We start from the raw sequence: 27,458 nt of genomic DNA, 5'->3' as shown, positions 1-27,458 counted from the left end.
CGCGCCTAGAGCCCATGTTCCGCAACAAGAGAAACCACAGCAATAAGAAGCCCACGCACCGCAATGAAGCGTAGCCCCCGCTCGCCGCAACTAGAGAAAGCCCGCGCACAGCAACGAAGACCCAATGCAGCCAAAATCAATCAATCAATAAATAAAAATTTAAAAAAAAAGAAAATTCATTTTTTTAACAAGAAAAAAACAAATAAATAAATAAATGTCGCTCTAACTGAAACTTGTTATAATTATATTAGAAGAAGAGACGTAGGGAAGAGGTGTTAGTTAAAACCTCATCATCTACAACAGGGAGTCAATAAAGAATGTTTAATATTGGGAGAGGAAAAATCAGAAAATAGCAGTGAAATGTGATTTTTTTGAAATTCGGAAATAGTGAAATAATCAAAAGAACTGAAAGTGTTTGTCTCTGGGAAATGGGATGGAGTGAAGGAGAAAGGACTCCTTATTTAGGGTTATAAGCCTTTCTGCAGAGGTAGTTATCCTTATTGTCATCATCATCTTCCTCAAAGCTAACGTCTATTGACTGTTTACTATATACCAGTAACATTTCAACTGCCATCTCTGTATTATTTCACCTCTTTTGAGAGGTACATTTTGGTACCCATTTTACAGATGAGGAAAATGAGGCACAGCAAGCAACTTTCCTCAAGCCCATTGCACTAGGCAGGAGCGGAGCAAAGGCAGAACTATTTGTCTTTTTATACCAAATACATTTTTTTAACTTTTACCAAGTAATAACATACAGGTTAAATTTTTAATCAGGTACCTTCACAAAAGCAGCAGCATTTGGAAATAAAAACAGCCAGTTAAATATGAGGGTGTGAGCTATTTCCAGACTACATGATAAAAGGCTCAGATGGGGACGAAAGTGGGCATGACAGTGGTGTCACACCAAAATGTTTATTTAATCTGAACAGGTGCCCCCTGTATACAGGCTGAGCCCACACATTCTCCTCAATTAGTGAGAACCTCTGTGCCCTAATGAGGAAACGTCCAAACTGCCCTCTCTAGAGTTTTACTCACACCCACCTCATTTCCTCAGACTAGAAAAAAGTATTTCCAATCTCTAAATCAAGTCAGCCTCCAGGACCGCTGCAGCCTGAGAATGAGAGTGTGTTAATACCCGTATCAAAAAGGGCTCTTTGTGTCCTCATGCTCCATTCTGGGATGGAAAGCTCCTCCAGCAAAATGTGCACACTTAACAAGATTCTACATAGTTTAAGAAATTGATGGCCCTTCTGGAACACCATCCTAGGTCCCCAGGCTAACCTAAGAGCCCCTGCCCTTCAGGGAAAGCCTCTGCTCCCACTGGAAGGGAAGAGAAGGAAAGACATGACTTAACCACTTCCCAAACGTTATTATAAAAGGTTGTTATTACACAAAGAAAATTTTAAACAGTCTTTTTTTTCTCATCAGCACAATTATAGGAACTAGGAAAAGACCACAGTCAGTAACCAGGATGCTCAGACCTCCAAATAAGGTATATACTTAGAATTTAGCAACATTAACTTTCTTTACAGGGATGACATCTTCTAGTAAGAATCAACAGAAAATAGATGGCAGCAGCCATCTGGAGGAGCACCCCTCTCCCCAGGATATTGCTGATGAAGCTAAAATGTTCCCCAAATCTCAAGAAGACTGACATTTAGGTAACGTAAAACAATTTCAGTGCCGTTCATTGTTGCACAGCTAACATAATGTCATAGCTCAAGGGACATGTCCCCAAGGAGTCATGGAGGAAAAGAAATGTTTCCCAAGAGGGATAACATTTATGTAAAAGGACTCTATCTGTGAATAAGTGTATGCTTGTAATTGAAAAAATCTTTATGAGGAAACCAACCAAATTGTACTGCAGAAGGGTGCTGAAGGAGGACTTCATTTCCACTTTTTGCTTGGTATATTTCATGTTCATTCCACACACCTAGTGCAGAGCACCACACTGGGAGCTGCAGGAAGCAAAGCCACCTGTCCTATCCAGCTTACACTGAGACTCAGCAGAACAGAGTGGGGTTTTGGACTCTGGAGCCAAGCTGCTTGGATTTAAATTTCATTACTACCACATAGTGCTTACGGACTTGAGACAGTTACTTAACTTCTCTGTACTACAATCTCCTCATCTGGCAATCGGGGATAATTACAGTAACGTACCTCTCGGGGCTCTTAGAAGGATTTAAGGAGTTAATAAAACACTTGGAACAGTACACAGTCAGTGCTCAGAAAAATATTAGCTATTATTTGTAACAGTATTTTGAAAAGAAATAGAAAATCAACATACGTACAAATAATTTCATAAAGCGATGCAAGGAAAATAAAATAAGGCAGTGGAATAGAGTGACTGCAGGCACTCCAACATGTCATGCTGATGTTTTACAAGAGCATGTGTTACTTCTGATTAAGAAAAAAAAGAAGTGGCAAAAGATGATAAAAGTTGTACTTTCTAATAAATTAAAAGACTGTGCCTGGGAATTTCCTGGCGGTCCAGTGGTTAGGACTCCATGCTTTCATTGCAGGGGGCATGGGTTTGATCCCTGGTCGGGGAACCAAGATCCTGCAAGCCGTGGGGCGTGGCTGGAAAAAAATTAAATTAAATTAAATTTTAAAATTTTAAAAAAGACTGTGCCACCCCTCAAAACACCAGTGACCCAACAACTTCTTGAAATTGAAATATCTACCTAGGAGCTCAATAGAAAAGCAATGGGTTTTCCTATAAATACAGGGTTCATTTAAAGCTGACTTCTTTTTCACACTCATGTATAATAACTTTTGACATGAACTAGCAGTTTATAAATTCAAGAGATGAAAGTTTTCTGCACTAGTCCCATGTTCTAAAACATCAGTGCCCAGTCCATCTGCCATCCCCATGCCTGCCCCTCTCCTTTCACACACCTACACACTCACATGACAGGCACAGCAGAAGGTAAACCAGATGCAACATCAACAAGTGTGGGACTTCCCAGGTGGTGCAGTGGTTAAGAATCCGCCTGGCAATACAGGGGACATGGGTTCGATAACTGGTCTGGGAAGATCCCACATGCCGCAGAGCGACTAAGGCCGTGCACCACAACTACTGAGCCTGTGCTCTAGAGCCTGTGAGCCACAACTACTGAGCCCACGTGCCACAACTACTGAGCCCACATGCCTAGAGCCCGTGCTCCACAACAAGAGAAGCTACCGCAATGAGAAGCCCACACAACACAACAAAGAGTAGCCCCCAGCTCACCGCAACTAGAGAAAGCCCGCATGCAGCAACGAAGATCCAATGCAGCCAAAAATTAATTAATTAATTAATTTAAAAAAGGCCTGCCTATAAATTATTTTTTTAAAAAAAAGTAAAAAACACAAACACATGGAGGCTAAACAATACGTTACTAAATAACCAAGAGATCACTGAAGAAATCAAAGAGGAAATCAAAAAATACCTAGAGACAAAAGACAATGAAAACACGACTATCCAAAACCTTGGGATGAAGCAAAAGCAGTTCTAAGAGGGAAGTTTATAGCTATACAAGCCTACCTAAAGAAACAACAAAAATCTCAAGTAAACAATCTAACCTCACACCTAAAGGAACTAGAGAAAGAAGAACAAACAAAACCCGAAGTTAGTAGAAGGAAAGAAATCATAAAGATCAGAGCGGAAATAAATGAAATAGAAACAAAGAAAACAATAGCAAAGATCAATAAAACTAAAAGCTGGTTCTTTGAGAAGATAAACAAAATTGATAAGCCATTAGCCAGACTCATCAAGAAAAAGAGGAAGAGGACTCAAATCAATAAAATTAGAAATGAAAAAGGAGAAGTTACAACAGACACCACAGAAATACAAAGCATCCTAAGAGACTACTGCAAGCAACTCTATGCCAATAAAATGGACAACCTGGAAGAAATGGACAAATTCTTAGAAAGGTATACCTTCCAAGACTGAACCAGGAAGAAACAGAAAATATGAACAGACCAATCACAAGTAATGAAATTGAAACTGTGATTAAAAATCTTCCAACAAACAAAAGTCCAGGACCAGATGGCTTCACAGGTGAATTCTATCAAATATTTAGAGAAGAGCTAACACCCATCCTTCTCAAACTCTTCCAAAAAATTGCAGAGGAGGGAACACTCCCAAACTCATTCTATGAGGCCACCATCACCCTGATACCAAAACCAGACAAAGATACTACAAAAAAAGAAAATTACAGACCAATATCACTGATGAATATAGATGCAAAAATCCTCAACAAAATACTAGCAAACAGAATCCAACAACACATTAAAAGGATCATAAACTACGATCAAGTGGGATTTATCCCAGGGATGCAAGGATTCTTCAATATATGCAAATCAATCAATGTGATACACCATATTAACAAACTGAAGAATAAAAACCATATGATCATCTCAATAGATGCAGAAAAAGCTTTTGATAAAATTCAACACCCATTAATGATAAAAACTCTCCAGAAAGTGGGCACAGAGGGAACCTACCTCCACATAATAAAGGCCATATATGACAAACCCACAGCAAACATCATTCTCAATGGTGAAAAACTGAAAGCATTTCCTCTAAGATCAGGAACGAGACAAGGATGTCCACTCTCACCACTATTATTCAACATCGTTTTGGAAGTCCTAGCCATGGCAATCAGAGAAGAAAAAGAAATAAAAGGAATACAAATTGGAAAAGAAGAAGTAAAACTGTCACTGTTTGCAGATGACATGATACTATACATAGAGAATCCTAAAAATGCCACCAGAAAACTACTAGAGCTAATCAATGAATTTGGTAATGTTGCAGGATACAAAATTAATGTACAGAAATCTCTTGCATTCCTATACACTAATGATGAAAAATCTGAAAGAGAAATTATGGAAACACTCCCATTTACCGTTGCAACAAAAAGAATAAAATACCTAGGAATAAACCTACCTAGGGAGACAAAAGACCTGTATGCAGAAAACTATAAGACACTGATGAAAGAAATTAAAGATGATACCAACAGATGGAGAGATATACCATGTTCTTGGATGAGAAGAATCAATATTGTGAAAATGACTATATTACCCAAAGCAATCTACAGATTCAATGCAATCCCTATCAAATTACCAATGGCATTTTTTACGGAACTAGAACAAATCACCTTAAAATTTGTATGGAGACACAAAAGACCCCGAATAGCCAAAGCAGTCTCAGGGAAAAAAACGGAGCTGGAGGAATCAGACTCCCTGACTTCAGACTATACTATAAAGCTACAGTAATCAAGACAATATGGTACTGGCACAAAAACAGAAACATAGATCAATGTAACGAGATAGAAAGCCCAGAGATTAACCCACGCACCTATGGTCAACTAATCTATGACAAAGGAGGCAAAGATATACAATGGAGAAAAGACAGTCTCTTCAATAAGTGGTGCTGGGAAAACTGGACAGCTACCTGTAAAAGAATGAAATTAGAATACTCCCTAACACTATACACAAAAATAAACTCAAAATGGATTCGAGACCTAAATGTAAGACCGGACACTATTAAACCCTTAGAGGAAAACATAGGAAGAACACTCTTTGACATAAATCACAGCAAGATCTTTTTTGATCCACCTCCTAGAGTAATGGAAATAAAAACAAAAATAAACAAATGGGACCTAATGAAACTTCAAAGCTTTTGCACAGCAAAGGAAACCATAAACAAGACGAAAAGACCATCCTCAGAATGGGAGAAAATATTTGCAAACGAATCAAGGGACAAAGAATTAATCTCCAAAATACATAAACAGCTCATTCAGCTCAATATTAAAGAAACAAACAACCCAATCCAAAAATGGGCAGAAGACCTAAACAGACATTTCTCCAAAGAAGACATACAGATGGCCAAGAAGCACATGAAAAGATGCTCAACATCACTAATTATTAGAGAAATGCAAGTCAAAACTACAATGAGGTATCACCTCACACCAGTTAGAATGGGCATCATCAGAAAATCTACAAACAACAAATGCTGGAGAGGGTGTGGAGAAAAGGGAACCCTCTTGCACTGGTGGTGGGAATGTAAATGGATACAGCCACTACGGAGAACAGTATGGAGGTTCCTTAAAAAACTAAAAATAGATTTACCATATGATCTAGCAATCCCACTACTGGGCATATACCCAGAGAAAACCGTAATTCAAAAAGACACATGCACCCCAATGTTCATTGCAGCACTATTTACAATAGCCAGGTCATGGAAGCAACCTAAATGCCCATCAACAGATGAATGGATAAAGAAGTTGTGGTACATGTACACAATGGAACATTACTGAGCCATAAAAAGGAACAAAATTGGGTCATTTGTTGAGACGTGGATGGATCTAGAGACTGTCATACAGAGTGAAGTAAGTCAGAAAGAGAAAAACAAATATTGTATATTAACGCATGTATGTGGAACCTAGAAAAATGGTACAGATGAGCCGGTTTGCAGGGCAGAAGTTGAGACACAGAAGTAGAGAACAGATATATGGACACCAAGGGGGGAAAACTGCGGTGGGGTGGGGATGGTGGTGTGCTGAATTGGGCGATTGGGATTGACATGTATACACTGATGTGTATAAAATTGATGACTAATAAGAACCTGCAGTATAAAAAAACAAACAAGCAAAACAACTAATACTAAACTTTCATTGGGTTATTTGTATGGAAATATGTTAATATAAATGTTTCAGATATTACATGAAATTTCTAAAAATCTTATATGTTCTGGTATAATGTTATAAGTCATAATTCTAGTTATTACTTTAAAATGTATATCTCAGAAATAACTTATAAAAAAATTAAAAAAATAAAATAAAATCAACAAGTGTGCCTCCTGCTAGTATACTTCCTACCAACACTAGTTTAATGTTCAGCTCTGCAGAGAGCAACTGCCATGAACATCTGTGCCACATCAACCAAGAACTATATATATGTGAGATTAATTTTTCAGATCTCAAATTCTGATGTTCGAATGAAAAAAAAAATTATCCAGGTGAACCCACACATAACTCAATCCTACACTCGTAGCAAAACAAACAAAAAAACAAAGAAAACCCTCATACCTATGATATTCTAGGCATAGTAGAAATGAAAGACATTGCTCTTAAAACTCAGTCCGCTGGGAAGAAAAATAAGCAAACAGCAAACAGCGTGCTAGAGGGAGGAGAACACAGGATGGGAACCTCAATTCAGAGCACAGTGGACGGCCAGAGAACACCTCCCAGGGTTTTGAAGGGACGGGACAAAAGGAGAGGGGACAACATGTGAAGAAGAAGCAGCCACACGTCCAGAGGTGTGGAGGTGAGCTCTCCAAGATCTGGGAACTGTAAGCTGACATCTGGGTTGGAAAGGACAGGCATGGTGTATGTATGGAGAGAAACAGGAAGTAAGCCTGGAGAGACTAAACCATGGCTTAGGTGGGAGGCAATGCTGACAGCAGACTGAAGGCGAAGAAGAGCCACTAAAGCATTTTTGGGGAGTGACAGGCATGATCACTCCAGCAACAGTGTGGAGAATGCCTTGAAAGAAGTCCAGATTGGCGGCTGGCAAGTCAGCCACTGGAGAGTTATCCAGGCAAGAAATGATGGATGCAGGCGAGGGAGGGAGGGGGTAATTCCAAGGGAAATTCAGCAAGTAGAACTGGTGGGACCCCGGGAGCCAGGATGGGTGTGGGAGGATGGAGGAGCGCTGGAGAGAGATGACTTGCGGTTTCTTTCCCATGCATTTGTGCGGAGAGAAAATACGGGTAGTGCAGCACCTGTGGCTGGGAGCAGTTGAGACTGGGTACTAGGGACTAGGCGTCTAGTTCTGAATAAACTTAGTTCATGAACATCAAAGGGCAATGCCCAGGACACAGCTGGATAAGTGGGAAAGGAACCCAGGAACAGGCTCAGGGCAGGAAATCACCTGGGAGTCATCAACAAATGGAGGATACAGAGTATGCAGAGGGTGCAAACCAGTGAGCCAAGAAGGGGGTTCTGAGGCATGACACATTCACAGGCAGAAAAAACCCTCAGAGGTGGAAGAACCATGAGACAGGGAGAAAGTCAGCCTAGAGTGGTGAAATCAAAGAACTTTCCCCAGGGACTTCCTTGGTGGCGCAGTGGTTAAGAATCCGCCTGCCAGTGCAGGGGACACGGGTTCAAGCCCTGGTCTGGGAAGATCCCACATGCCGCAGAGCAACTAAGCCTGTGCACCACAACTACTGAGCCTGCGCTCTACAGCCCGCGAGACACGACTACTGAGCCCACGTGCCACAACTACTGAGCCCGCACGCCTAGAGCCCGTGCTCCGCAACAATCCACCTCAATCAATGATAAGCCTGTGCACCGCAACCAAGAGCAGCCCCCACTGGCGGCAACTAGAGAAAGCCCGCGTGCAGCAACAAAGACCCAACACAGCCAAAAGTAAAAAAATAAATTAATTAAAAAAAAAAAACTTTCGTCAGAGGAATTGGTCATTGTCAATTGTTACAGAAAAGTAAACTAAGGAATCAACAGCTTTAATGGGCTTTAGGGACTAGGTGATTATTGGTGACTTTAGCAAGAAAAGCTTTACCATAGCCATTAACATTCTCCAACTCCTCTTAACTTCCGACAACACTTACTGACTGTACCATTTACTCGGCACTTGTCACACCTTCAATAATCAGACCGAAGTCCTTTCTATGCAAGAGGCTAGGGATACAAAGATGCACAACCTGCATTCCAGGATCCTGGAATCTGGAAGTCAGAGGTCTTGGATGGACCTGGAGGGTATCATGCTTAGTGAAATAAGTCAGAGAAAGACAAATACCGTATATTATCACTTATATGTCAAATCTAAAAAATAAAACAAACTAGTGAATATAACAACAACAACAAAAACCCAACTCACAGATATAGAGAACAAACAAGTGGTTACCAGTGGGGAGAGGGAAGCGGGGAGGGATAAGATAGGGGTAGAGGATTAAGAGGTACCAACTGCTATGAATAGAATAAATAAGCTTCAAGGATATATTGTATAGCACAGGGATTACAGCCAATATTTTACAGTAACTATAAATGGAGTATAATCTACAAAAATTTTGAATTGCTATATTGTACACCTGAACTAATATAATACTGTAAGTCAACCATATCTCAAAAATAAATAATTTTTTTTTAAAATACGGGGGAAAAAAGTCAGAGGTCTAACAGCTGAGCACAGTACTACAAAAGGGTAAATGCCATAGGAGAAGAGTAAAGGGATTATATTTAGTTGGGTTTGGAAGACATTTATTAAACACCTACCACGTAGTTAGGTAGTAGGTTAGCACCCGTGAGTCAGACCTAGACATGTGAGCCCCATGAGGTCAAGGGCTTTATCTAATCACTGTTGTAGTCCCAGTACTTAACAGCGTGCCTGGCACTTTGTCAGAAATCAATAAATATTTACAGAATGAACCAATGAATGGAAGACAAGACCTTTTCTCTCAGAGGCAGACAAGGGTGAAAGCTTCCGTGGCTTTATTTTCATATGTATGTATCTCCTATACAAGACCAAGTTCCTAGAGTCCCACAAGTCATACATGGTAACTCTACAGCTATGAAACACTGCCTCGCATCTAGCAGACAATCAAGAGACAACTGAGAGGAGGGTAGTGATGGCAAGGGACTTGCAGTGATGCTGGTCACGATATATTTCTTAACTTGGGCCAGTACCTACACAGGTGCAGTCACCTTGTGATTAATTCACTGAACCACACACTTGTAATTTACACCCATTCCTGTATGTTCTATTTTTAATTAAAAGGGTTGTTTTTTTTTTTTAAGAAAGTAATGTTAGGGAATTCCCTGGTGGTCCCGCAGTTAGGGCTCCATGCTTCTACTTCAGGGGGCGCAGGTTTGATCCCTGGTCAGGGAACTAAGTTCCCACAAGCCATGTGGCACAGCCAAAAAAAAAAAAGGAATGTTAATTAATTGCTTTTTTTCCCCATAACTACCCTTTATAAAACAAGTCCATCTTAACAGCTACAGAACAGGATCGCTAAGGCCTCCAGCAAGTTGGGGATGAGAAAAAGAACACTGAGAAGTCAACATCTGACTAGTCATGGCCTTATCAGCAAAGAGGACAGGCCATGGCCTCAAGGAGACAGCATCACGGTTAGCAAGTGGGAATCACAATGCCCTAATGGGTCCTCATCACTATCAACACCGCAACGCCTGGACAGCGCCAGGCTCATGTGCTCAGGGAGCCGTGCTGGTCAGAAGTGTCAGCAGGATGGCCAAAGAGCCCGCAGTGACAGCACGGCTGCTGCAGAGCAGGAACCACGGTGCAGGAGAACAGGTCCCCTGTAGACTCCCTGCGATGTATGTACTCCTGCTCCTTCTTATGGAATCCTAGCAACTCTCCAAATGAGACATGATCTCCTTTTCACAGATGGAGAAGGGGGTTCGGAAGAAACAGATGAAGAGTGCTGGAACTGGGACATTAACACAAGCCCGCTGACTCCAAAGCCCATCGAGCTGTCTGGACCTACTGGAGATCTACTGCAATCCCTGCTGCAAGGAGAGACATCATAAAGCTTTGATTCTATCACACCAAGACCTTGAACCCCACAAAGACCTGCAAAAGGAGCCTCATGGCAGGCTGGGGATTAGCTCTTCTCAGATGTACAAAACACAAGCTTTTCCACTTCCAGCATGATGTCCCGTGATCGTGTCCCTCCAGAACCCAAATGATCAATCCAGCACAGCCTCTAGCTTGTGTTCTCCAGAGTCAGACAAGGAGGGCTCTGCCTCCAATGCCTTCAGAAGAGTACTCACTGCCCCTTATTCAATTGCTATGTGTCACTCAGTCGTCTGCTCCTTATGCTTTCAGAGGTTTACTTTCTCAGGACTTCCTTGGTGGTGCAGTGGTTAAGACTCCATGCTCCCAATGCAGGCGGCCCGGTCCTGGTCAGGGAACTAGATCCCACATGCATGCCACAGCTAAGGAGTCCATGTGTGGCAACTAAGGAGCCTGCCTACCACAACTAAGACCCAGCACAACCAAAATAAATTAATTAATAAGTAAATATTAAAAAAAATTTACTTTCTCTACAAGGGGGGTAGAGGAAAATGAAGCCACTGACTAATTAAAATAGCATGTTTTACAACCTAAATGTCTATCGACATATGAATGGATAAAGAAGATGTGGTACGAATATACAATGGAATACCACTCATCCATAAAAAAGAATGAAATAATGCCATTTGCAGCAACATGTATGGACCTAGAGATTATCATGCTAAGTGAAGTCAGACAGAGAAAGACAAATACCATATGATATCACTTACATGTGGAATCTAAAATATGACACAAATGAACTTATCTATGAAACAGAAACAGACTCAAAGACATAGAGAATAGACCTGTGGTTGCCAAGGGGGGTTGGGGGAAGGATAGATTGGGAATTTGAGATCAGCAGATGCAAACTATTATATATAGAATGAATAAACAACAAGGTCTGACTGTATAGCACAGGGAACTCTATTCAATATCCTGTGATAAACCATAATGGAAAACAATATGAAAAAGAATGTATACATATGTATAACTGAATCACTTTGCTGTACAGCAGAAATTAACACAACATTGTGAATCAACTGTACTTCAATAAAATAAAATAAAATAAAATAAATTTTTAAAGCATGTTTTACCTCATTAGAAAAATCAACAGGTCCCCAGGAAATGCAGCCCACCTGAAACAGCAGGGCTCTTAACCAATCTCCTCACCAAACTCAACTACTGGAGAAATTCTGGAGAAAGTTCGTACAGACAACCAATACACCATACAACAGAAACAGGTCCTCAGAAACCCTCCACTGAGACTTCCCTGCTGGTGCAGTGGTTAAGAATCTGCTTGCCAATGCAGGGGACATGGGTATGATCCCTGGTCCGGGAAGATCTCACATGCCACGGAGCAACTAAGCCCATGCGCCGCAACTACTGAGCCTGCACTCTAGAGCCCGTGAGCCACAACCACGGAGCCCACATGTCACAACTAGTGAAGCCCCTGTGCTCTAGGGCACACATGCTGCAACTACTGAGCCTGTGTGCTGCAACTACTGAAGTCTGTGCGCCTAGAGCCCGTGCTCCGCAACAAGAGAAGCCACCATAATGAGAAGCCCGTTGTGCACCACAACGAAGAGTAGTCCCCACCCGCCGCAACTAGAGAAAGATCCGGCGCAGCAACGAAGACCCAACACAGCCAAAAATATAAAAATTAAAAAAAAAAAAAGAAAAGAAACCTTCTACTGAGACAAAGGGCAGTCATACCACAGCTGCTTTGATAAATGCCACGCTGATTCCAATGCACCTGTTGGCAGAGGTGCTAACCCATCAGCTGCACAGATGGGGCAGGCTACCCGTGGCTCCTGGGTATTTGCCCTGGGTTTCAAGTTCTATTCCTGCGCAGAACTACTTATTATCAGTCCTATCATAAATTTACTAGAACAGTGAAGACCATAACTGTTTCAGTTTACAAAGTATCTGCATTTCTTTTGTCAAAAAAAAGAAAACATTTTAAATAGTAGCATCTCAGATCTTAACACTGCTGTTTTACAGCAGAAACTAAAGTTTGTAATACATATAATTATGTCTCATCTGTGTTGATGAAAGGAAGAACACTAATAACCCCAATGGGGCAATACAAAATTACACACATAGCTTCGGACAGTGTCTGTCATGTCGAATCTCTCTAATTCAGTAAGGACATACTCTGTTGCCTACAAGCCACACTAAACTCAAAAGAACCTAAAAAGCTACCATGTTTTCCCACCCTATGGCTCTGCTCAGCACTTCTGCAACTCCAATCCATGCTATGAAAGGCCTATATTCAGAGGAATGCAAGCTGCCCAAAGCAGAGATAGTTTTTTCTCAAAAGACGATGCATCTACCTTCCTCTAAGACAGAGAAGATAATCGCTTTGGTTTAAAAGATCTACTCTTCTAGCATTTCTTGAGTTAAAGTAAAAATCTAGTTCATATCAACAAGCATTTCATTAAACAAAATTAGGTGGCATCCCTAATATGAATTTGACAGCAAGATATTAAGGTTCATTATATATTTTTTAAATGTGCCATTAAACAGGCACCTAAGCCATCTAGCATGTACACTGACACTGAGCTCTGTGGTTGGCAACGTGCCCACAATCCTATCCTCGTGAAGTGATGTCCAAGAGGAAGTACAAACGTGACCAGCAAAGGGACAGTGATCTCCCAGCAACAGCCAAAGCAACTGGGTTTAAGTGCTGAAAACTAGTATTAGAAGGGATAACTGAGCAAGGAAATAATGAACTCTTCATCCATTTTCCAACAAATATTTGAGTGCCCACTGGGTGCAATTCTAAATAAGGTGACCAAGGAGGTGAGAGAGTTAACTATTCAGATGTCTGAAGGAAGTGCTGTCCCTGCAGAATGAACAGCCAATGCAAAGGCCCATTTGTAGGACCCTGTGGATCTTTGTAAGGACTTTGGCTTTTATTGAGAGTAAAATGGGAAGCTACTGCAAGGTTGTGAGTAGAAGCAGGGAAACTGCTATCCAACCTTCCTTCATTTTAACAGAATCACTCTGGCTGCGATGACAAGAAGAGAACAGGAAGATAAGAGTAGATCAGGGAGCTCTTAGATAGCCTCAACCACCAGAGGGCAGACAGCAGAAGCAAGAAAAACTACAATCCTGCAGCCTGTGGAACAAAAACCATATTCACAGAAAGATAGACAAGATGAAAAGGCAGAGGGCTATATACCAGATGAAGGGACAAGATAAAACCCCAGAAAAACAACTAAATGAAGTGGAGACAGGCAACCTTCCAGAAAAAGAATTCAGAATAATGATAGTGAAGATGATCCAGGACCTCAGAATAAGAATGGAGGCAAAGATCGAGAAGATGCAAGAAATGTTTAACAAAGACCTAGACGAATTAAAGAACAAACAAACAGAGATGACCAATACAATAACTGAAATGAAAACTACACTAGAAGGAATCAATAGCAGAATAACTGAGGCAGAAGAACGGATAAGTGACCTGGAAGACAGAATGGTGGAATTCACTGCTGCGGAACACACTAAAGAAAAAAGAATGAAAAGAAATGAAGACAGCCTAAGAGACCTCTGGGACAACATTAAACGCAACAACATTCGCACTATAGGGGTCCCAGAAGGAGAAGAGAGAGAGAAAGGACCAGAGAAAATATTTGAAGAGATTATAGTCGAAATCTTCCCTAACATGGGAAAGGAAATAGCCACCCAAGTCCAGGAAGCGCAGAGAGTCCCATACAGGATCAACCCAAGGAGAAACATGCCGAGACACATAGTAATCAAAGTGGCAGAAATTAAAGACAAAGAAAAATTACTGAAAGCAGCAAGGGAAAAATGACAAATAACATACAAAGGAGCTCCCATAAGGTTAACAGCTGATTTCTCAGCAGAAACTCTACAAGCCAGAAGGGAGTGGCATGATATACTTAAAGTGATGAAAGGGAAGAACCTACAACCAAGATTACTCTACCCGGCAAGGATCTCATTTAGATTTGATGGAGAAATCAAAAGCTTTACAGACAAGCAAAAGCTACGAGAATTCAGCACCACCAAACCAGCTCTACAACAAATGCTAAAGGAACTTCTCTAAGTGGGAAACACAAGAGAAGAAAAGGACCTACAAAAACAAACCCAAAACAATTAAGAAAATGGTCATAGGAACATACATATCGATAACTACCTTAAACGTGAATGGATTAAATGCTCCAACCAAAAGACACAGGCTTGCTGAATGTATACAAAAACAAGACTCATATATATGCTGTCTACAAGAGACCCACTTCAGACCTAGGGACACATACAGACTGAAAGTGAGGGGATGGAAAAAGATATTCCATGCAAATGGAAATCAAAAGAAAGCTGGAGTAACTATACTTATATCAGATAAAATAGACTTTAAAATAAAGAATGTTACAAGAGACAAGGAAGGACACTACATAATGATCAAGGGATCAGTCCAAGAAGAAGATATAACAATTATAAATATATATGCACCCAACATAGGAGCACCTCAATACATAAGGCAATTGCTAACAGCTATAAAAGAGGAAATCGACAGTAACACAATAATAGTGCAGGACTTTTAACACCTCACTTACACCAATGGACAGATCATCCAAAATGAAAATAAATAAGGAAACAGAAGCTTTAAATGACACAATAGACCAGATAGATTTAATTGATATATATAGGACATTCCATCCAAAAACAGCAGATTACACGTTCTTCTCAAGTGTGCACGGAACATTCTCCAGGATAGATCACATCTTGGGTCACAAATCAAGCCTCAGTAAATTTAAGAAGATTGAAATCATATCAAGCATCTTTTCGGACCACACCACTATGAGATTAGAAAGGAATTACAGGGAAAAAAGCGTAAGAAACACAAACACATGGAGGCTAAACAATACATTACTAAATATCCAAGAGATCACTGAAGAAATCAAAGAGGAAATCAAAAAATACCTAGAGACAAATGACAATGAAAACACGACTATCCAAAACCTATGGGATGCAGCAAAAGCAGTTCTAAGAGGGAAGTTTATAGCTATACAAGCCTACCTAAAGAAACAACAAAAATCTCAAGTAAACAATCTAACTTTACATCTAAAGGAACTAGAGAAAGAAGAACAAACAAAACCCAAAGTTAGCAGAAGGAAAGAAATCATAAAGATCAGAGCGGAAATAAATGAAATAGAAACAAAGAAAACAATAGCAAAGATCAATAAAACTAAAAGTTGGTTCTTTGAGAAGATAAACAAAATTGATAAGCCATTAGCCAGACTCAACAAGAAAAAGAGGGAGAGGACTCAAATCAACAAAATAAAATAAAATAAAAATAAATTTTAAAAAAAAGAGTAGATCAGGGAGATGAGTCAGAATTCTACTGCAATGACCCAGCTGTGAGATGCTGGTGGCTTGGACCAGAGTGGAAGCAGTGGAGATGAAAAGTGGTCAGATTGTGGACATGTAGGTAAGGAGGTAAGGTCAACAAGATTCCTTAATGGATTGGATACAAGTGAATACAAGAGGAGTGAAGAATGGCTCCAAAGTCTTAGGCCTGAGCAACTAGAAGGCTGAAAATGTCATCAACTGAGATGGGGAAGGCTGCAGGTTGAGCACATTTGAGGGAAGAGCAGGAGTTAAATATTGGACGTATTGAGACTCCTGTTATACATCTAAGTGAAGATGTCAGGGAGTTGAGAAGAGTCCTTAATGTTTGGTTATTTAACAAACACTTATTGAGAACTCACATAGACTGTTTTTAGCCCATTTGTGAGCCTCGTTCAGGCAACAGTGAGGTAAACATAGTCTCTGATGCTGAGAGCTCTGTCTAGAGAGGAAGACAGACTAAAGAAGCAAGGACTGCCCTGGCTGGGGGAGAATTTTACAATGGAGGTCTGGTAGGATGCTTTAGCAGCACAGCAGAGGGTCACTCCATCATGCCAGCCTAGGAGGACTGCCTAGGAGACAGAGAGACCAATGGAAAGATGAGCAGGGGCTATCCGGGTAAGGAAAAGGAAGGAGGATGGAGGGAGGAAGGGACTCTAGGGAAAAGGAGCAACATCTATCTGTGAGAGAAAGCACACAGGGCCCCAGGACCTCCAAGAAATCCAGTTCAGGTGGGTGTTGGCAAGGGCCAAGAGATGACAGTCCTTCAGAACCCCACCAAAAGATTACAAATGCCAACCGCATCATAGAGGTTCGGAGTTGAAGATTTGAAAAGTACTTGATCTGTGTGACCAGTAGTAAGAAAACAATTATAGGATACTCAAGGCAAGCTGTGGAATTGTGAAACGCTAAGAGCTGTAAGGACCCTCTTCTATAGATGAATATACCTAATAAATAACTGGCAAAGTTGGACCGAAACCCAAGTTTCCTAAATCAGTGGCCATAAACTGATTTGAAGTACTAGTGCCGATACTAAAAAGTGAATGACCTAATGAGTGGGTAACAAATGCTTTTACAATTCTGGAGGCTTCCAGTTTTCTGCTTTCAACAAAATTAAAGGGAGGTGAGTGGCAAGCTGGCTGATTCATAAACACACATCAGGTTCTGACATATAAATAGAAAGATGAAAACTGGGTGACCTTGATATAACAAAAGTTCTTCCATTCCCATCTACTTACGTCAACAAGGTTTCTCAAAGTTTACATCTAAACAAGCAAAAAATCTTATTCTAGCATTAAGTAGGAATCATCCCCCAATACATGAAATAATTGGGTGGGGGAGCTCCACCTGTCTCATCAAGTTGCTTTCCGACATAATTCTACCTTTTGTGTCTAATTACTTATCAAAATGTATATCTACTTGATCTGATTAATTTATGCTAATAACTGTACTGATGCAATCCAAAGGAAATTAACACTGAAGAGACTTATGAGAACAGGAAATAAAGATCATTCCAATGTAATATATATTTTTGTTGCAGAAGGATGACAGAGTGATCGATAAAAAATTTTCAAGCATAAAAATAAATTAACATTTTGCGGAGGAAGTGGAATTGAAATAAGATTTCAAGGAGAAAAAAATGAAAAATTAACATTTCTGATTCAATGAAGAGCTTATTCATGTATTTCTTAAATGGATGGTAATAGGTCAAATTATTACAGTATTTAGAGCACATTTAAGAGAATGAAACAATTATTATTTTAAAACGTCAACATTTACAATATATCAGAAATTACATACTTTGCTACTCTTTATTCATGTGATGAAAAAAACTGATGTCAAAACCATGTGACAGGGATAAAGAATTCTCCAAAATTCTCTTAGCAGAAATGGATGCAAACATGTTTAAAGACCACAGTTCAAAATCACAGGTCAGCACCCTTAGCATCCCATTCTACTACAAGCTCTGTGTAGAGTCTGAGAGAGACTACCAACCTGCACAGACAGAGCTCACCCTCCACCATGCGGGAGGAGGCAACCCTACAGACAACTGCAGAACTCTGGACTTCCTACAGGACAGGCAAACAAACAGAGGATGTTTGCTGAGATATGACAAAACAGCTCTCCAGCTGAGGGGAAGGGAGGTATGGATATCAGACCAGACAGCATACTTACAGCCTGATTAAAGCAATAAAGAAGCACAACTCAACTTCAAGAACACACACACAAAATTCTTATGCTTCTACCATGTATGTACCAGGCAAAATTCTTACCTTACCAAAGCTCTACAATAATGTGCCACAAGTCATACAAAAAGCAAGTGGTAGAATCTTCTGTCACTATTATTGCAAAAGTGAATGCTCCACCAAAATGAAATGTGGGATCACACGGGATGGTGGTGGTGTGATGAATTGGGAGACTGGGATTGACATATATACACTAATATGTATAAAATGGATAACTACTAAGAACCTGCTGTATAAAAAAAAGAAAAGAAAAAGAAAACATTAAATGGAGCATCTTGGTTTGCAAAAATAGCTGATGGACAACAACGAAGATGAAAATTTTCTAGCTGCATAATTGGGGGATGGGACTCTCATGATTTTATAAATACTGCAAATGATGAGTTTCTTGTACTTGGATCATTTTGGGGAATAACTTTTTTAAATACAGTCACGAAATCAAGATTCATGATACTTAACTTAGAACCAAACTTTCAGCCTTATATTATCACTAAGAGTAATATCACCAAGATCATCCAAGATTCATGAATCACCACATTTGAAATAAGATTTTTAAAAATAAAACATTCAGTAAGAACCAAAAGTCTTTATACTGCTAAGGAAACCACAATTTTTAAGTGTTTATCTCATTTTTCTTATCCTTTCATAATCCCTATTTTTGTTTTTAATTATTTTGATTATACTTACATAATTTGCATATTCAGATACATGATACATTACAATAACAAGATGATCAAATGCTTTAATGATAAATTGGTTTAATGATAAAAAGTTTAATGGACAAGAAAGCACATAAACACACACACACACACACACACACACACACACAATATACTCTCAAGTGTTTTTATTGATTTAAAAAATTGAGACACATGTCTAAAAGACCTTAGAGATCTTAAGCAATTCCAACAGCACCATCTCAGATCCCACTAGCAAAAAAGGTCAGGTCTTCAGCCATGAAATTCCCAAACACAACCTGTCTCCATCACAGGACCTCATGAGAGCAAGACTCAACAAAGAAATAATATCAACGAAAAGACAACCTACAGTACTTCCCTGGTGGTGCAGTGGATAAGAATCCCCCTGCCAATGCAGGGGACAGGGGTTCGAGCCCTGGTTCAGAAAGATCCCACATGCCGCGGAGCAACTAAGCCCGTGCGCCACAACTGCTGAGCCTGCACCCTAAAGCCCGTGCACCACAACTGCTGAGCCTGAACCCTAAAGCCCGCGAGCCACAACTACTGAAGCCCGCATGCCGCAACTACTGAAGCCTGCGTGCCTAGAGCCTGTGCTCCGCAACGAGAAGCCACTGCAATAAGAAGCCTGCGCACCGCAACCAAGAGTAGTCCCCGCTCACCACACCTAGAGAAAGCCCGCGCACAGAAATGAAGACCCAACGCAGCCAAAAATAAATAAAATTAAATCTTAAAATAAATAAATAAATATATATATAAAGCAACATAACTCAAAAGATCATTAAAAAAAAAAAAGAAAAGACAACCTACAGAATGGGAGAAAATATTTGCAAATGATGCAACTGACAAGGGATTAATTTCTAAAATTATATAAACAGCTCATATAGCTCAATATAAAAAAAAAATCAAAAAATGGGCAGAAAACCTAAATAGACATTTCTCCAAAGAAGACATACTGATAGCCAACAGGCACATGAAAAGATGCTCAACATCACTAATTATTAGAGAAATGTACATCAAAACTACAATGAGGTATCACACCTCACATTGGTCAGAATTGCCATCATCAAAAAGTCTACAAACAACAAATGCTGGAGAAAAGGGAACCCTCCTACACTGTTGGTGGGAATGTTTAAAAAAAATAAAAAATAAATAATATCAGGCAGAAGACCTAAGCAAATGCTATAGGTACAGTGAGCTGGAGTTAGGTGAGCACAGACAGTGTGCATCAGAAACACACTTCAAAGACTTTCCAACAAGAAATGAGGCAGCAGCTGAGGAAAGGCAGCAGCAGCAAGACCTGCTGCTTGGGCTTCATTCTAGCAGGCATGTGCTAGGCACTGGCACAATGAACAAGAGGGAATTTCAGGCAGAGCAAACAGCAAGTGTGAAGAGCCCTGGGCAGGGGGGAAGCATGATGGGCCAAGCTGGGGATGTGGCTGGAATCAAGAGCAAAGGGGAGAGTGGCAGGAGGTCAGCAGGGCCAGATCACGTCAGACCTCCCAGGCAGCAGCTTGAGGCGGTACAAAGCAGACAATGCCAGCTCTGAGAAAAACAGCAAAAGAACCAAAGCAGTCCCATGGTTCTGGGAGCACCTGATGGAGGGAGGGTGCGGAATGAGTGATCTGGCTGGATGGGGATGGCTGCCGAGGTTCCAGGAACCTGGCAATGGGAGCCGAGGAGCCGGAGGTCCAGGGAGCATTCCAGAGCGCTCCAAAAGCAGATGCTGACTCATGGTCGGGCCGAGCTGAGGTGACAGCCCCCACCTCTGAGGGGACTGCAATGTCCTCTCTTGGTCTGTATTATTCATACACTGTCCGACTGACCTCCCTCAAAATACGTCTGAAGGCTGGTCCCTGCTTGTGGAGAAAGTTCAAAACAGGCATAGATTTAGTAAAGGAAAAACCTGGATTCCAATCCAAGTTCTATCACTTACTAGCTACACATGACCTCAGGCAAGTCAAAAATTCTCCTAACACCTTCCAGTGTTATCCATCAATGGGGAAGACACCTGCCCCACTTCAAAAGGAAGAGATAAGGAAATGCTTTAATGATAAATTGGCTTGATTGAGCTGTTTAAGCAGCTTGTAACTATAAAATACTGACAAAGACTTTCTCTCATATTTCCTTATAACCTGACTTCCTTTTAATACAGTATTCTGCACAATGACATTCAACAAATATTCATTTAGTACATACTAATTAAATGCTAGGCTCTGAATAAGCAATACCAATGCACAGTACTAGGGTTCAGGGTTTTTTTTTTACTGCCTAGTCACTGCAACACGAATAGCACAGTTAAATATGGTTTCAACTGTGGCTTCAAAGCCTAATTCAAATAGTCTTATGAATTAAAAGAATAAAAGGATAATTACAAATGATGGTCTGCCTAACTCAGTTCAACAAATGCTGTATCAAACACTGTAATGGGCATTAAGGCAGAAATAAATGAGATGCTCTTATAGAACTTTTACTATAGTGGGGGAAGCAGTCAACAAATAACCCCAGCACTAGGCAAAATGTGGTGAAACTATGGAAGCATTAGAGACAAAAAATAATTCTGATTAAGAAAATGGATAACAAAGTTCCCTGTGGGAAGTATTAACAAAACTGAAACCTTGAAAGGATTAGAGGCCATTCCAGAGAGAAGACCAGGAGCAAAAGTATAAATGAAAGCAGTTCCACAGATGTATGTGTGTGCATTTGGGTGTGGGGAAGGGGGACAAGAGTGGACAAATAAATAGTCTGGTGGGACTTCCCTGGTGGCGCAGTGGTTAGAAATCTGCCTGCCAATGCAGGGGACACGGGATTTGAGCCCTAGTCCGGGAAGATCCCACATGCTACAGAGCAACTAAACCCATGCGCCACAACTACTGAGCCTGTGCTCTATCAGCCCGCGAGCCACAACTACTGAAGCCTGTGCGCCTATAGCCTGTGCTCTGCAACAAGAGAAGCCACCCCAATGAGAAGCCCATACACTGCAATGAAGAGTAGCCCCCGCTTGCCGCAACTAGAGAAAGCCCGCACGCACAGCAAGGAAGACCCAACACAGCCATAGGTAAATAAATAAATATATTTTTAAAAAATTTTTAAATAAATAAATAAATAGTCTGGGACCACATTTGGGGGCCAGGGGGATATGCACTGTGCTGAAATAGCTGACCTATAGCCTGGGCAATGGAGAAGCATCCAAGGTTTCCAAAAAGGAGAGTGACACAGTCAGAGCTACACTAAGGAAGACCACTCTGACAGCAGTGCAGACCGAGAAGCTATTTCAATTGGCCAAGAAGTCACAGGGCAGTAAACAGCAAAAATAAAGAGGAGAGGGAATGGCACCTAAAGTCATGGATATATATATATATTCAGGTAAAGAAGTTTAAACTGTTTTTCTTCCCCATCCAGTGTTACTTCTTGCTCTCTCTAGACCTGTCCTTTAGGAGGAAATATGAGAATGTGATTTTTAACATAGATCAGAATTACTTTCTCAACCCACCACAATTTTAAGATGAGTTTTTAACAATGATTTGCCATGTCAGCCTAGCAAAGCTTACTCTAGAGCTCTAATTAATCTTCATGTATAAAACAAACTTTAAAAATGTGATGTATGGGACTTCCCTGGCGGTCCAGTGGTTAAGACTCTACGCTTCCAATGCAGGGGGTGCGCGTTCGATCCCTGGTGGGGGAACTAAGATCCCACATGCTGCGTGGCATGGCCAAAACAAACAAAAAAATGTAATATATGGACCACAATCTCTATTTTTGCCTTCTACAACCAAAATAACTTAGGCTAAGATAAAATACTTGTTAACTCAGGGCAGCAACAACATTGAGACAAATTAGAGCTCTCAAGAAAAGCTGAACAGGGAGTTGTTTTCTCTTATAAAGGAGGGGAAAAAGCAATCAAGATCTATATTGCCGGGCCACTGAGTACAAAGCAATCTGCATTTCCATTTCCTTTTGGGTCAAGTACCTCTGAAACCATTCTGTAGCCATTTCCAAGTAGCCCCTTTCCAGGTTGAAGGTGTAAACTTGTGTTCTCCGGGCATGCCTTAGTCAATTCTTCTTAAACAAGGCCAATAGCTGGGACGAATATATGATCTGAATTCATTATTTTTCTCATCCGTAAGTGATGAGATGAAGTGTTGGACTCCAGGGCCTCTGAGGTTCCTTCTAGCTCTAAAACTGTCCTTTTTTGTTGATGTCCTTGGGCCCTTTGCCTTCTCCCAAATTCCTTTAACAGGCACAGAGCAAATATGCAGGGGGTAGAGTATCGACTTTGCTTCCAGGCCCTCCTGTACCACAATGTTCAGACTTGACGCTTCCAAAGGAGGTCCAGTTTGTTAATGCTGACCATCCTTTAAAACAAAAACAAAAACAAAAACTTCAAATTCCTTGGAGAAAAGGCACTAAGGCCTGGACTAAAGAATCAAGACATAATTGCAGCAAACTGACTGCAGTAAAGAATTTTTGAAGTCCAATGCTCCTTTGGGCTTTTTTTAGTAACAAAAAAATTATAAAATCTTACAATGACAAAGTATTTGTTAATGCCCAAAAGATACAACATGCTTTAAAAACTGCATGAAAATAGACCCTTTCTTGGGAGTATCTTCCTCCTTGATGAGAAATAGGGACAGCAGAGTTAAGAGATCCCTTAATGGCTCATTCCTAGCTCCTACTTGACGCGTTACCAAATAACACATTTATACTGATTATCCACTGAGAAAAGGTGATGATTGAGGAACACACAAGAATAAGAAGCGAGTTAGTTCACCTTTTAGGATCTTAGTTTCCACCTCTGTAGTGACTAAATTATTTAGATGATTACCAAGGTCATTTTGCTCCTAAATGCTACACTCATCTGCCAGTTTCGGTCTCCTTCCCCCTAGGAGGGTTGGATCTCAGGTTAATATTTGGGTCCAACTATGTGCCAGGCATCATTCTAGGAGCGCTGGGAATACGGCCATCAACAACAAAAAAGGCCCCACATAACACGAATATACTATGGAAAGGGCGGGGGGTGGGGTGCGGAGGGGGACTGAGAAAATTCTAATATAACAGGTACATTTCCTAAAAGAGCTGGCATCCTGGTTTGGCTTTGACTTACTAGTAATAGTACCAATAAAAAACATGTAAAAATTTAAAAAGGCATTCAACCAGGGGCAAATTCAAAATAAACTTCTGGGACACAAAGCAGGCATATCCCAAGCCCTGGGAGCTACAGCCGAGATTAACTAATCAATAAAGAAGTTCCATCGCGCCAGCTGCCTTGCCTGGGCCCCCTGCGCCAAAGTAGTCCAGACCTGGAGGGGAAAATGTAAAACCAAAATGGAGGAGGGGCTACGGCAGAGTCTGCTCCGGAGCAAAAACCTCGTGGCTCACTTCTCATGGCGCCAACCAGCCTTCCTGCTCCGCTCTCCCTGACCCTAGGAGGCATCATCCCACCTCGCCAAACCCAGCGCGCAGCACCTATCTCTCGCAGGCTCCCCTTGAGGAGCCCGGGCACCAAATGAACTTGTTAAACAGTAGGGAAAACAAGTAGCCACATCTTAAAGGCAGGGGAGCAAAGAAAAACATCTGAGAGGACTCCACCCTTCTCCACCTGCAGAAAAAGCCGCGGGCAAAGCTAAGAAAGCATATCCCTAGTCTCTCCTTGCCTTGCTGAAAAAACAAAGAAAGCAGGCTCCTAGAGGATTCAGACAGCCAGAGGACGACCCCGTTCCGCGGATGCAAGACGCGTACGGCCCCAGACATCTAAGAGCATGGGGCCAGCACAACTTTCTCATTGAAGCCGACCGCGTTTCCTCTTAAAACCCCCCAAAAAGAGAAGCCCCGACTATGATCATTTCATTGATGTCACCTCGCCTATTAGGCTCTCAGGATTTTACCCGGAAACCCCTGCAATCCCCGGCCCCGGCGTCCAGCCCAAGTGGGGCTCCCCTTCCCCGGGACGCCGCCTCGCACGTTCTCGCAGCCCTCCGGTCGGGCTACCCGGCTCGCTCCGCCCCTGGCACCGGGGTTGCGTCGCCGGGCGAGCACATCAACGCCAGGCCGAGGGAAGACGGGTGTACCGGGGGTTCGTAGAGGACCCCGCTTAAAGCCCTCTCCCCCATGACGGACTTGCAAAACAATAAGCATCCGTTTTCTATGCCCCTCCCCCATAGGACCCCGGCCACGAATTACCGCCGCCGGGGAGCGTGCCAGCCCTGTGATCGGTGGCCGGAATACCCCTGGAACCTCAGATGGCCCGAGTCCCCGGCCGCCCGTCCCCTGCCGCTGCGCCCGGAGTCTGCGCGGGGAAGACTCTGCACTGGAGCGCGGCCAGCAGCGGAGGCGCGCGGGCCACGCGGTGGCTGCAGGAACTGACATGGCCCGCGGCCGCCGGCCACATGCGGCGCCGCCGGGCCGGGGCCGGGGTGGGGAGAGGTGGGGAGGAGAAGAGAGCGCGGCCCCGGGGCCCCGCCGTACCTTGCCGCTGGCCGTGCCCCCGCTAACGCCGATCAGGAAGGGCTCGCCGCCGTTGGGCTGCTGGTGGTTCTGTAGGGTCTGCTCGCTGTCCCCGGCCATGGCTCGCGCCGCCCCTCCTCCCGCTGCCTGTGCGAACGGACGCACGGTCCCCGCCCGCGCCGGGCTCCCTCCGCTTCCTGCAGCCTCCGCTGGGCGCTGCCCAGGTCGAGGCTGACGCGGCTCCCTGCGCACCGCTTGGATCCCGGTGCTGGAGCTGGCTTTCCCGGAGGAGCCGAGAGCCTTCCTCTGCTGGCTGCGGCCGCCTCGGTTTACATCCCAGGCAGAGGTCAGCGTGATGCTGCTGCTCCAATCCGGGCGGACAGCGCACTGCTATTCGCCGAGGCAGCGGCGGCGAGGCGTCTGCCCCAGCCTCCGCCCCTCCCGGGCCCCGCCGCCGCCGCCGCCTGGGGTCTCTGGGAAAGGTGTGAGCCCGACCCTTCTCCCAACCCGCCTGCTTAACCCTTTCCGCGACGACGACCTGCGGCGGGCCCAAGGGAAAAGAAAGGAGCCTTCTGCGTTTTAATTGGGTATGCTCCCACCTATTTCAAAAGGGATAAAAAGCTAAAAGGACAGATCAAATAATGGAGGAGATGCCTCAGGTTTGAGAAGCAAAATTAAAACAAGCTTGGAAGGTTAAGATGAAACAAAGAGTTAATGTCATTTACCCATTATCCAGACTAAAAACTTGTGTTCCGAAAATGAGATTTTTTTTTTCCCCTCCCGTTTGCCATCATATGTCAGCCGCTGGTTTTAAATATTTCCTCTCTTGGAAACCCCCAAACACCATCCTCCTTAAACGGCGACTCTCTGGAGTCCTTCCTAGAGAAAGGTAATTTGAGGAGCTCATCTGAGGGAAGCCCTCCCTCCTAACATCAACGCCCTTTCTAACCATAGTTCGAAATCCCAAACACTGAGGTTCCTGTGGAGTTAGGGCTGTGGAAACGTTAAAATAATACTTAATGTCACGTTGACTTATGAATACCTTTAAGTGAACTGGTTTTTCAGAGATGGGGAATTAGGCACTTGGTTACAAAGGCAGTAGCTGCTGATGACTCAGAGCAGCGCCACCTCTGGAGCCAGATTTCTGCATTGACGTGCAGTTCCCTGAGCAAGTTACTTAATCTCCCTTGCTCAATGTTCTCATCTGTTAAGTGGGAATAATAATGGCAGTTACATGCTAGGATTATTATATTAAATGAACTGTTATATTTAAAGTACTTAACGTAGTACCCTGCACAGGTACAAGACCCTATATAAATGATCTATGAGGAGAAGCCCCTAAAGGGCTGAAACTGGAAAGGGAACCTTCTTTGGGGCACAGGGGAGAAAGGGAGGACTAGACTAGTCACTTACAGCCGCTGCCCCTGTGAACCTGGGACTGGTATAAATGAGCTGATGGGGGTCCTACAGTCTAAAGGAGAAGTTAAGTCTATAGCATACTCTTTCAAAACTTAGTAAGTTACCTAAAATTCAGAATTATTTTGAAAAAAAATTACTAAAGAAAATTGAGTATTAGAAAAAACAAATGTTCGTTTCACTTTTTAAATATTTCAGGTAACCATACAAAACCAAACTCCACAGAAGCTCAGACAGGAAACTAAGCTGGGGAGAGCAGCTACCTGGTACCCAGAGGCAGGCATTTGGGAGAGGTTAGCTAGAAGGATGCCTTATCAAATGCCTGTGGGGTGGGTGAGTTTTAGCTGATTCATGTGTTTGCTTCTCTTCCTCCAAGTTTTTCTCCACTAAAAAGATAAGATCTTCAAGGACTTTTGCAGAGCTCTTCACAGCCCAAGATACGGCCTATTGGAATTTGGAACTTGATGGACTCATAGCTAAGGGAATATTAGGTAGCTGAAAGGAAGAAGAAGAGGATAAAACAATGCCATGTCCTCCATGAACTTTCCCCAACTCTCTGCCTTTTTTATCATTCCTATAACTTTTTTCTACAATATTTTATCATAAAAATTTTCAGACATACAGTTGAAAATTTTTACAGTAAACACTGATATAGCCACTACCTAGATTCTGCTGTTAACATTGTACTATACTTGTTTTATCACACTAGTTG

The 27,458-nt window shown here is 42.2% G+C and overlaps 1 protein-coding gene across 4 annotated transcripts in view; it reads right to left on the bottom strand.

Moving 5' to 3' along the window:
- UCK2 (uridine-cytidine kinase 2) overlaps positions 1–25,766 on the bottom strand; it is an 89,225-nt gene extending 63,459 nt beyond the window's left edge. For 2 of the 4 annotated variants that reach the window (XM_057544465.1, XM_057544477.1), the window contains exon 1: positions 25,067–25,273. In XM_057544465.1, coding sequence (XP_057400448.1) covers positions 25,067–25,252 — 186 coding nt within the window. In that variant the 5' untranslated portion in view covers positions 25,253–25,273. Of the gene's footprint in view, positions 1–22,856; positions 23,242–25,066; positions 25,274–25,351 lie in introns of those variants that run through there. The other 2 variants (XM_028164048.2, XM_028164047.2) reach the window with 2 other exon arrangements.
- Positions 25,767–27,458: the final 1,692 nt, after the last annotated feature.

The sequence above is a fragment of the Balaenoptera acutorostrata genome, chromosome 1, assembly GCF_949987535.1.
Source record: "Balaenoptera acutorostrata chromosome 1, mBalAcu1.1, whole genome shotgun sequence".
Taxonomy (NCBI): domain Eukaryota; kingdom Metazoa; phylum Chordata; class Mammalia; order Artiodactyla; family Balaenopteridae; genus Balaenoptera; species Balaenoptera acutorostrata.
This window is presented reverse-complemented; position numbering and strand designations above follow the sequence as displayed.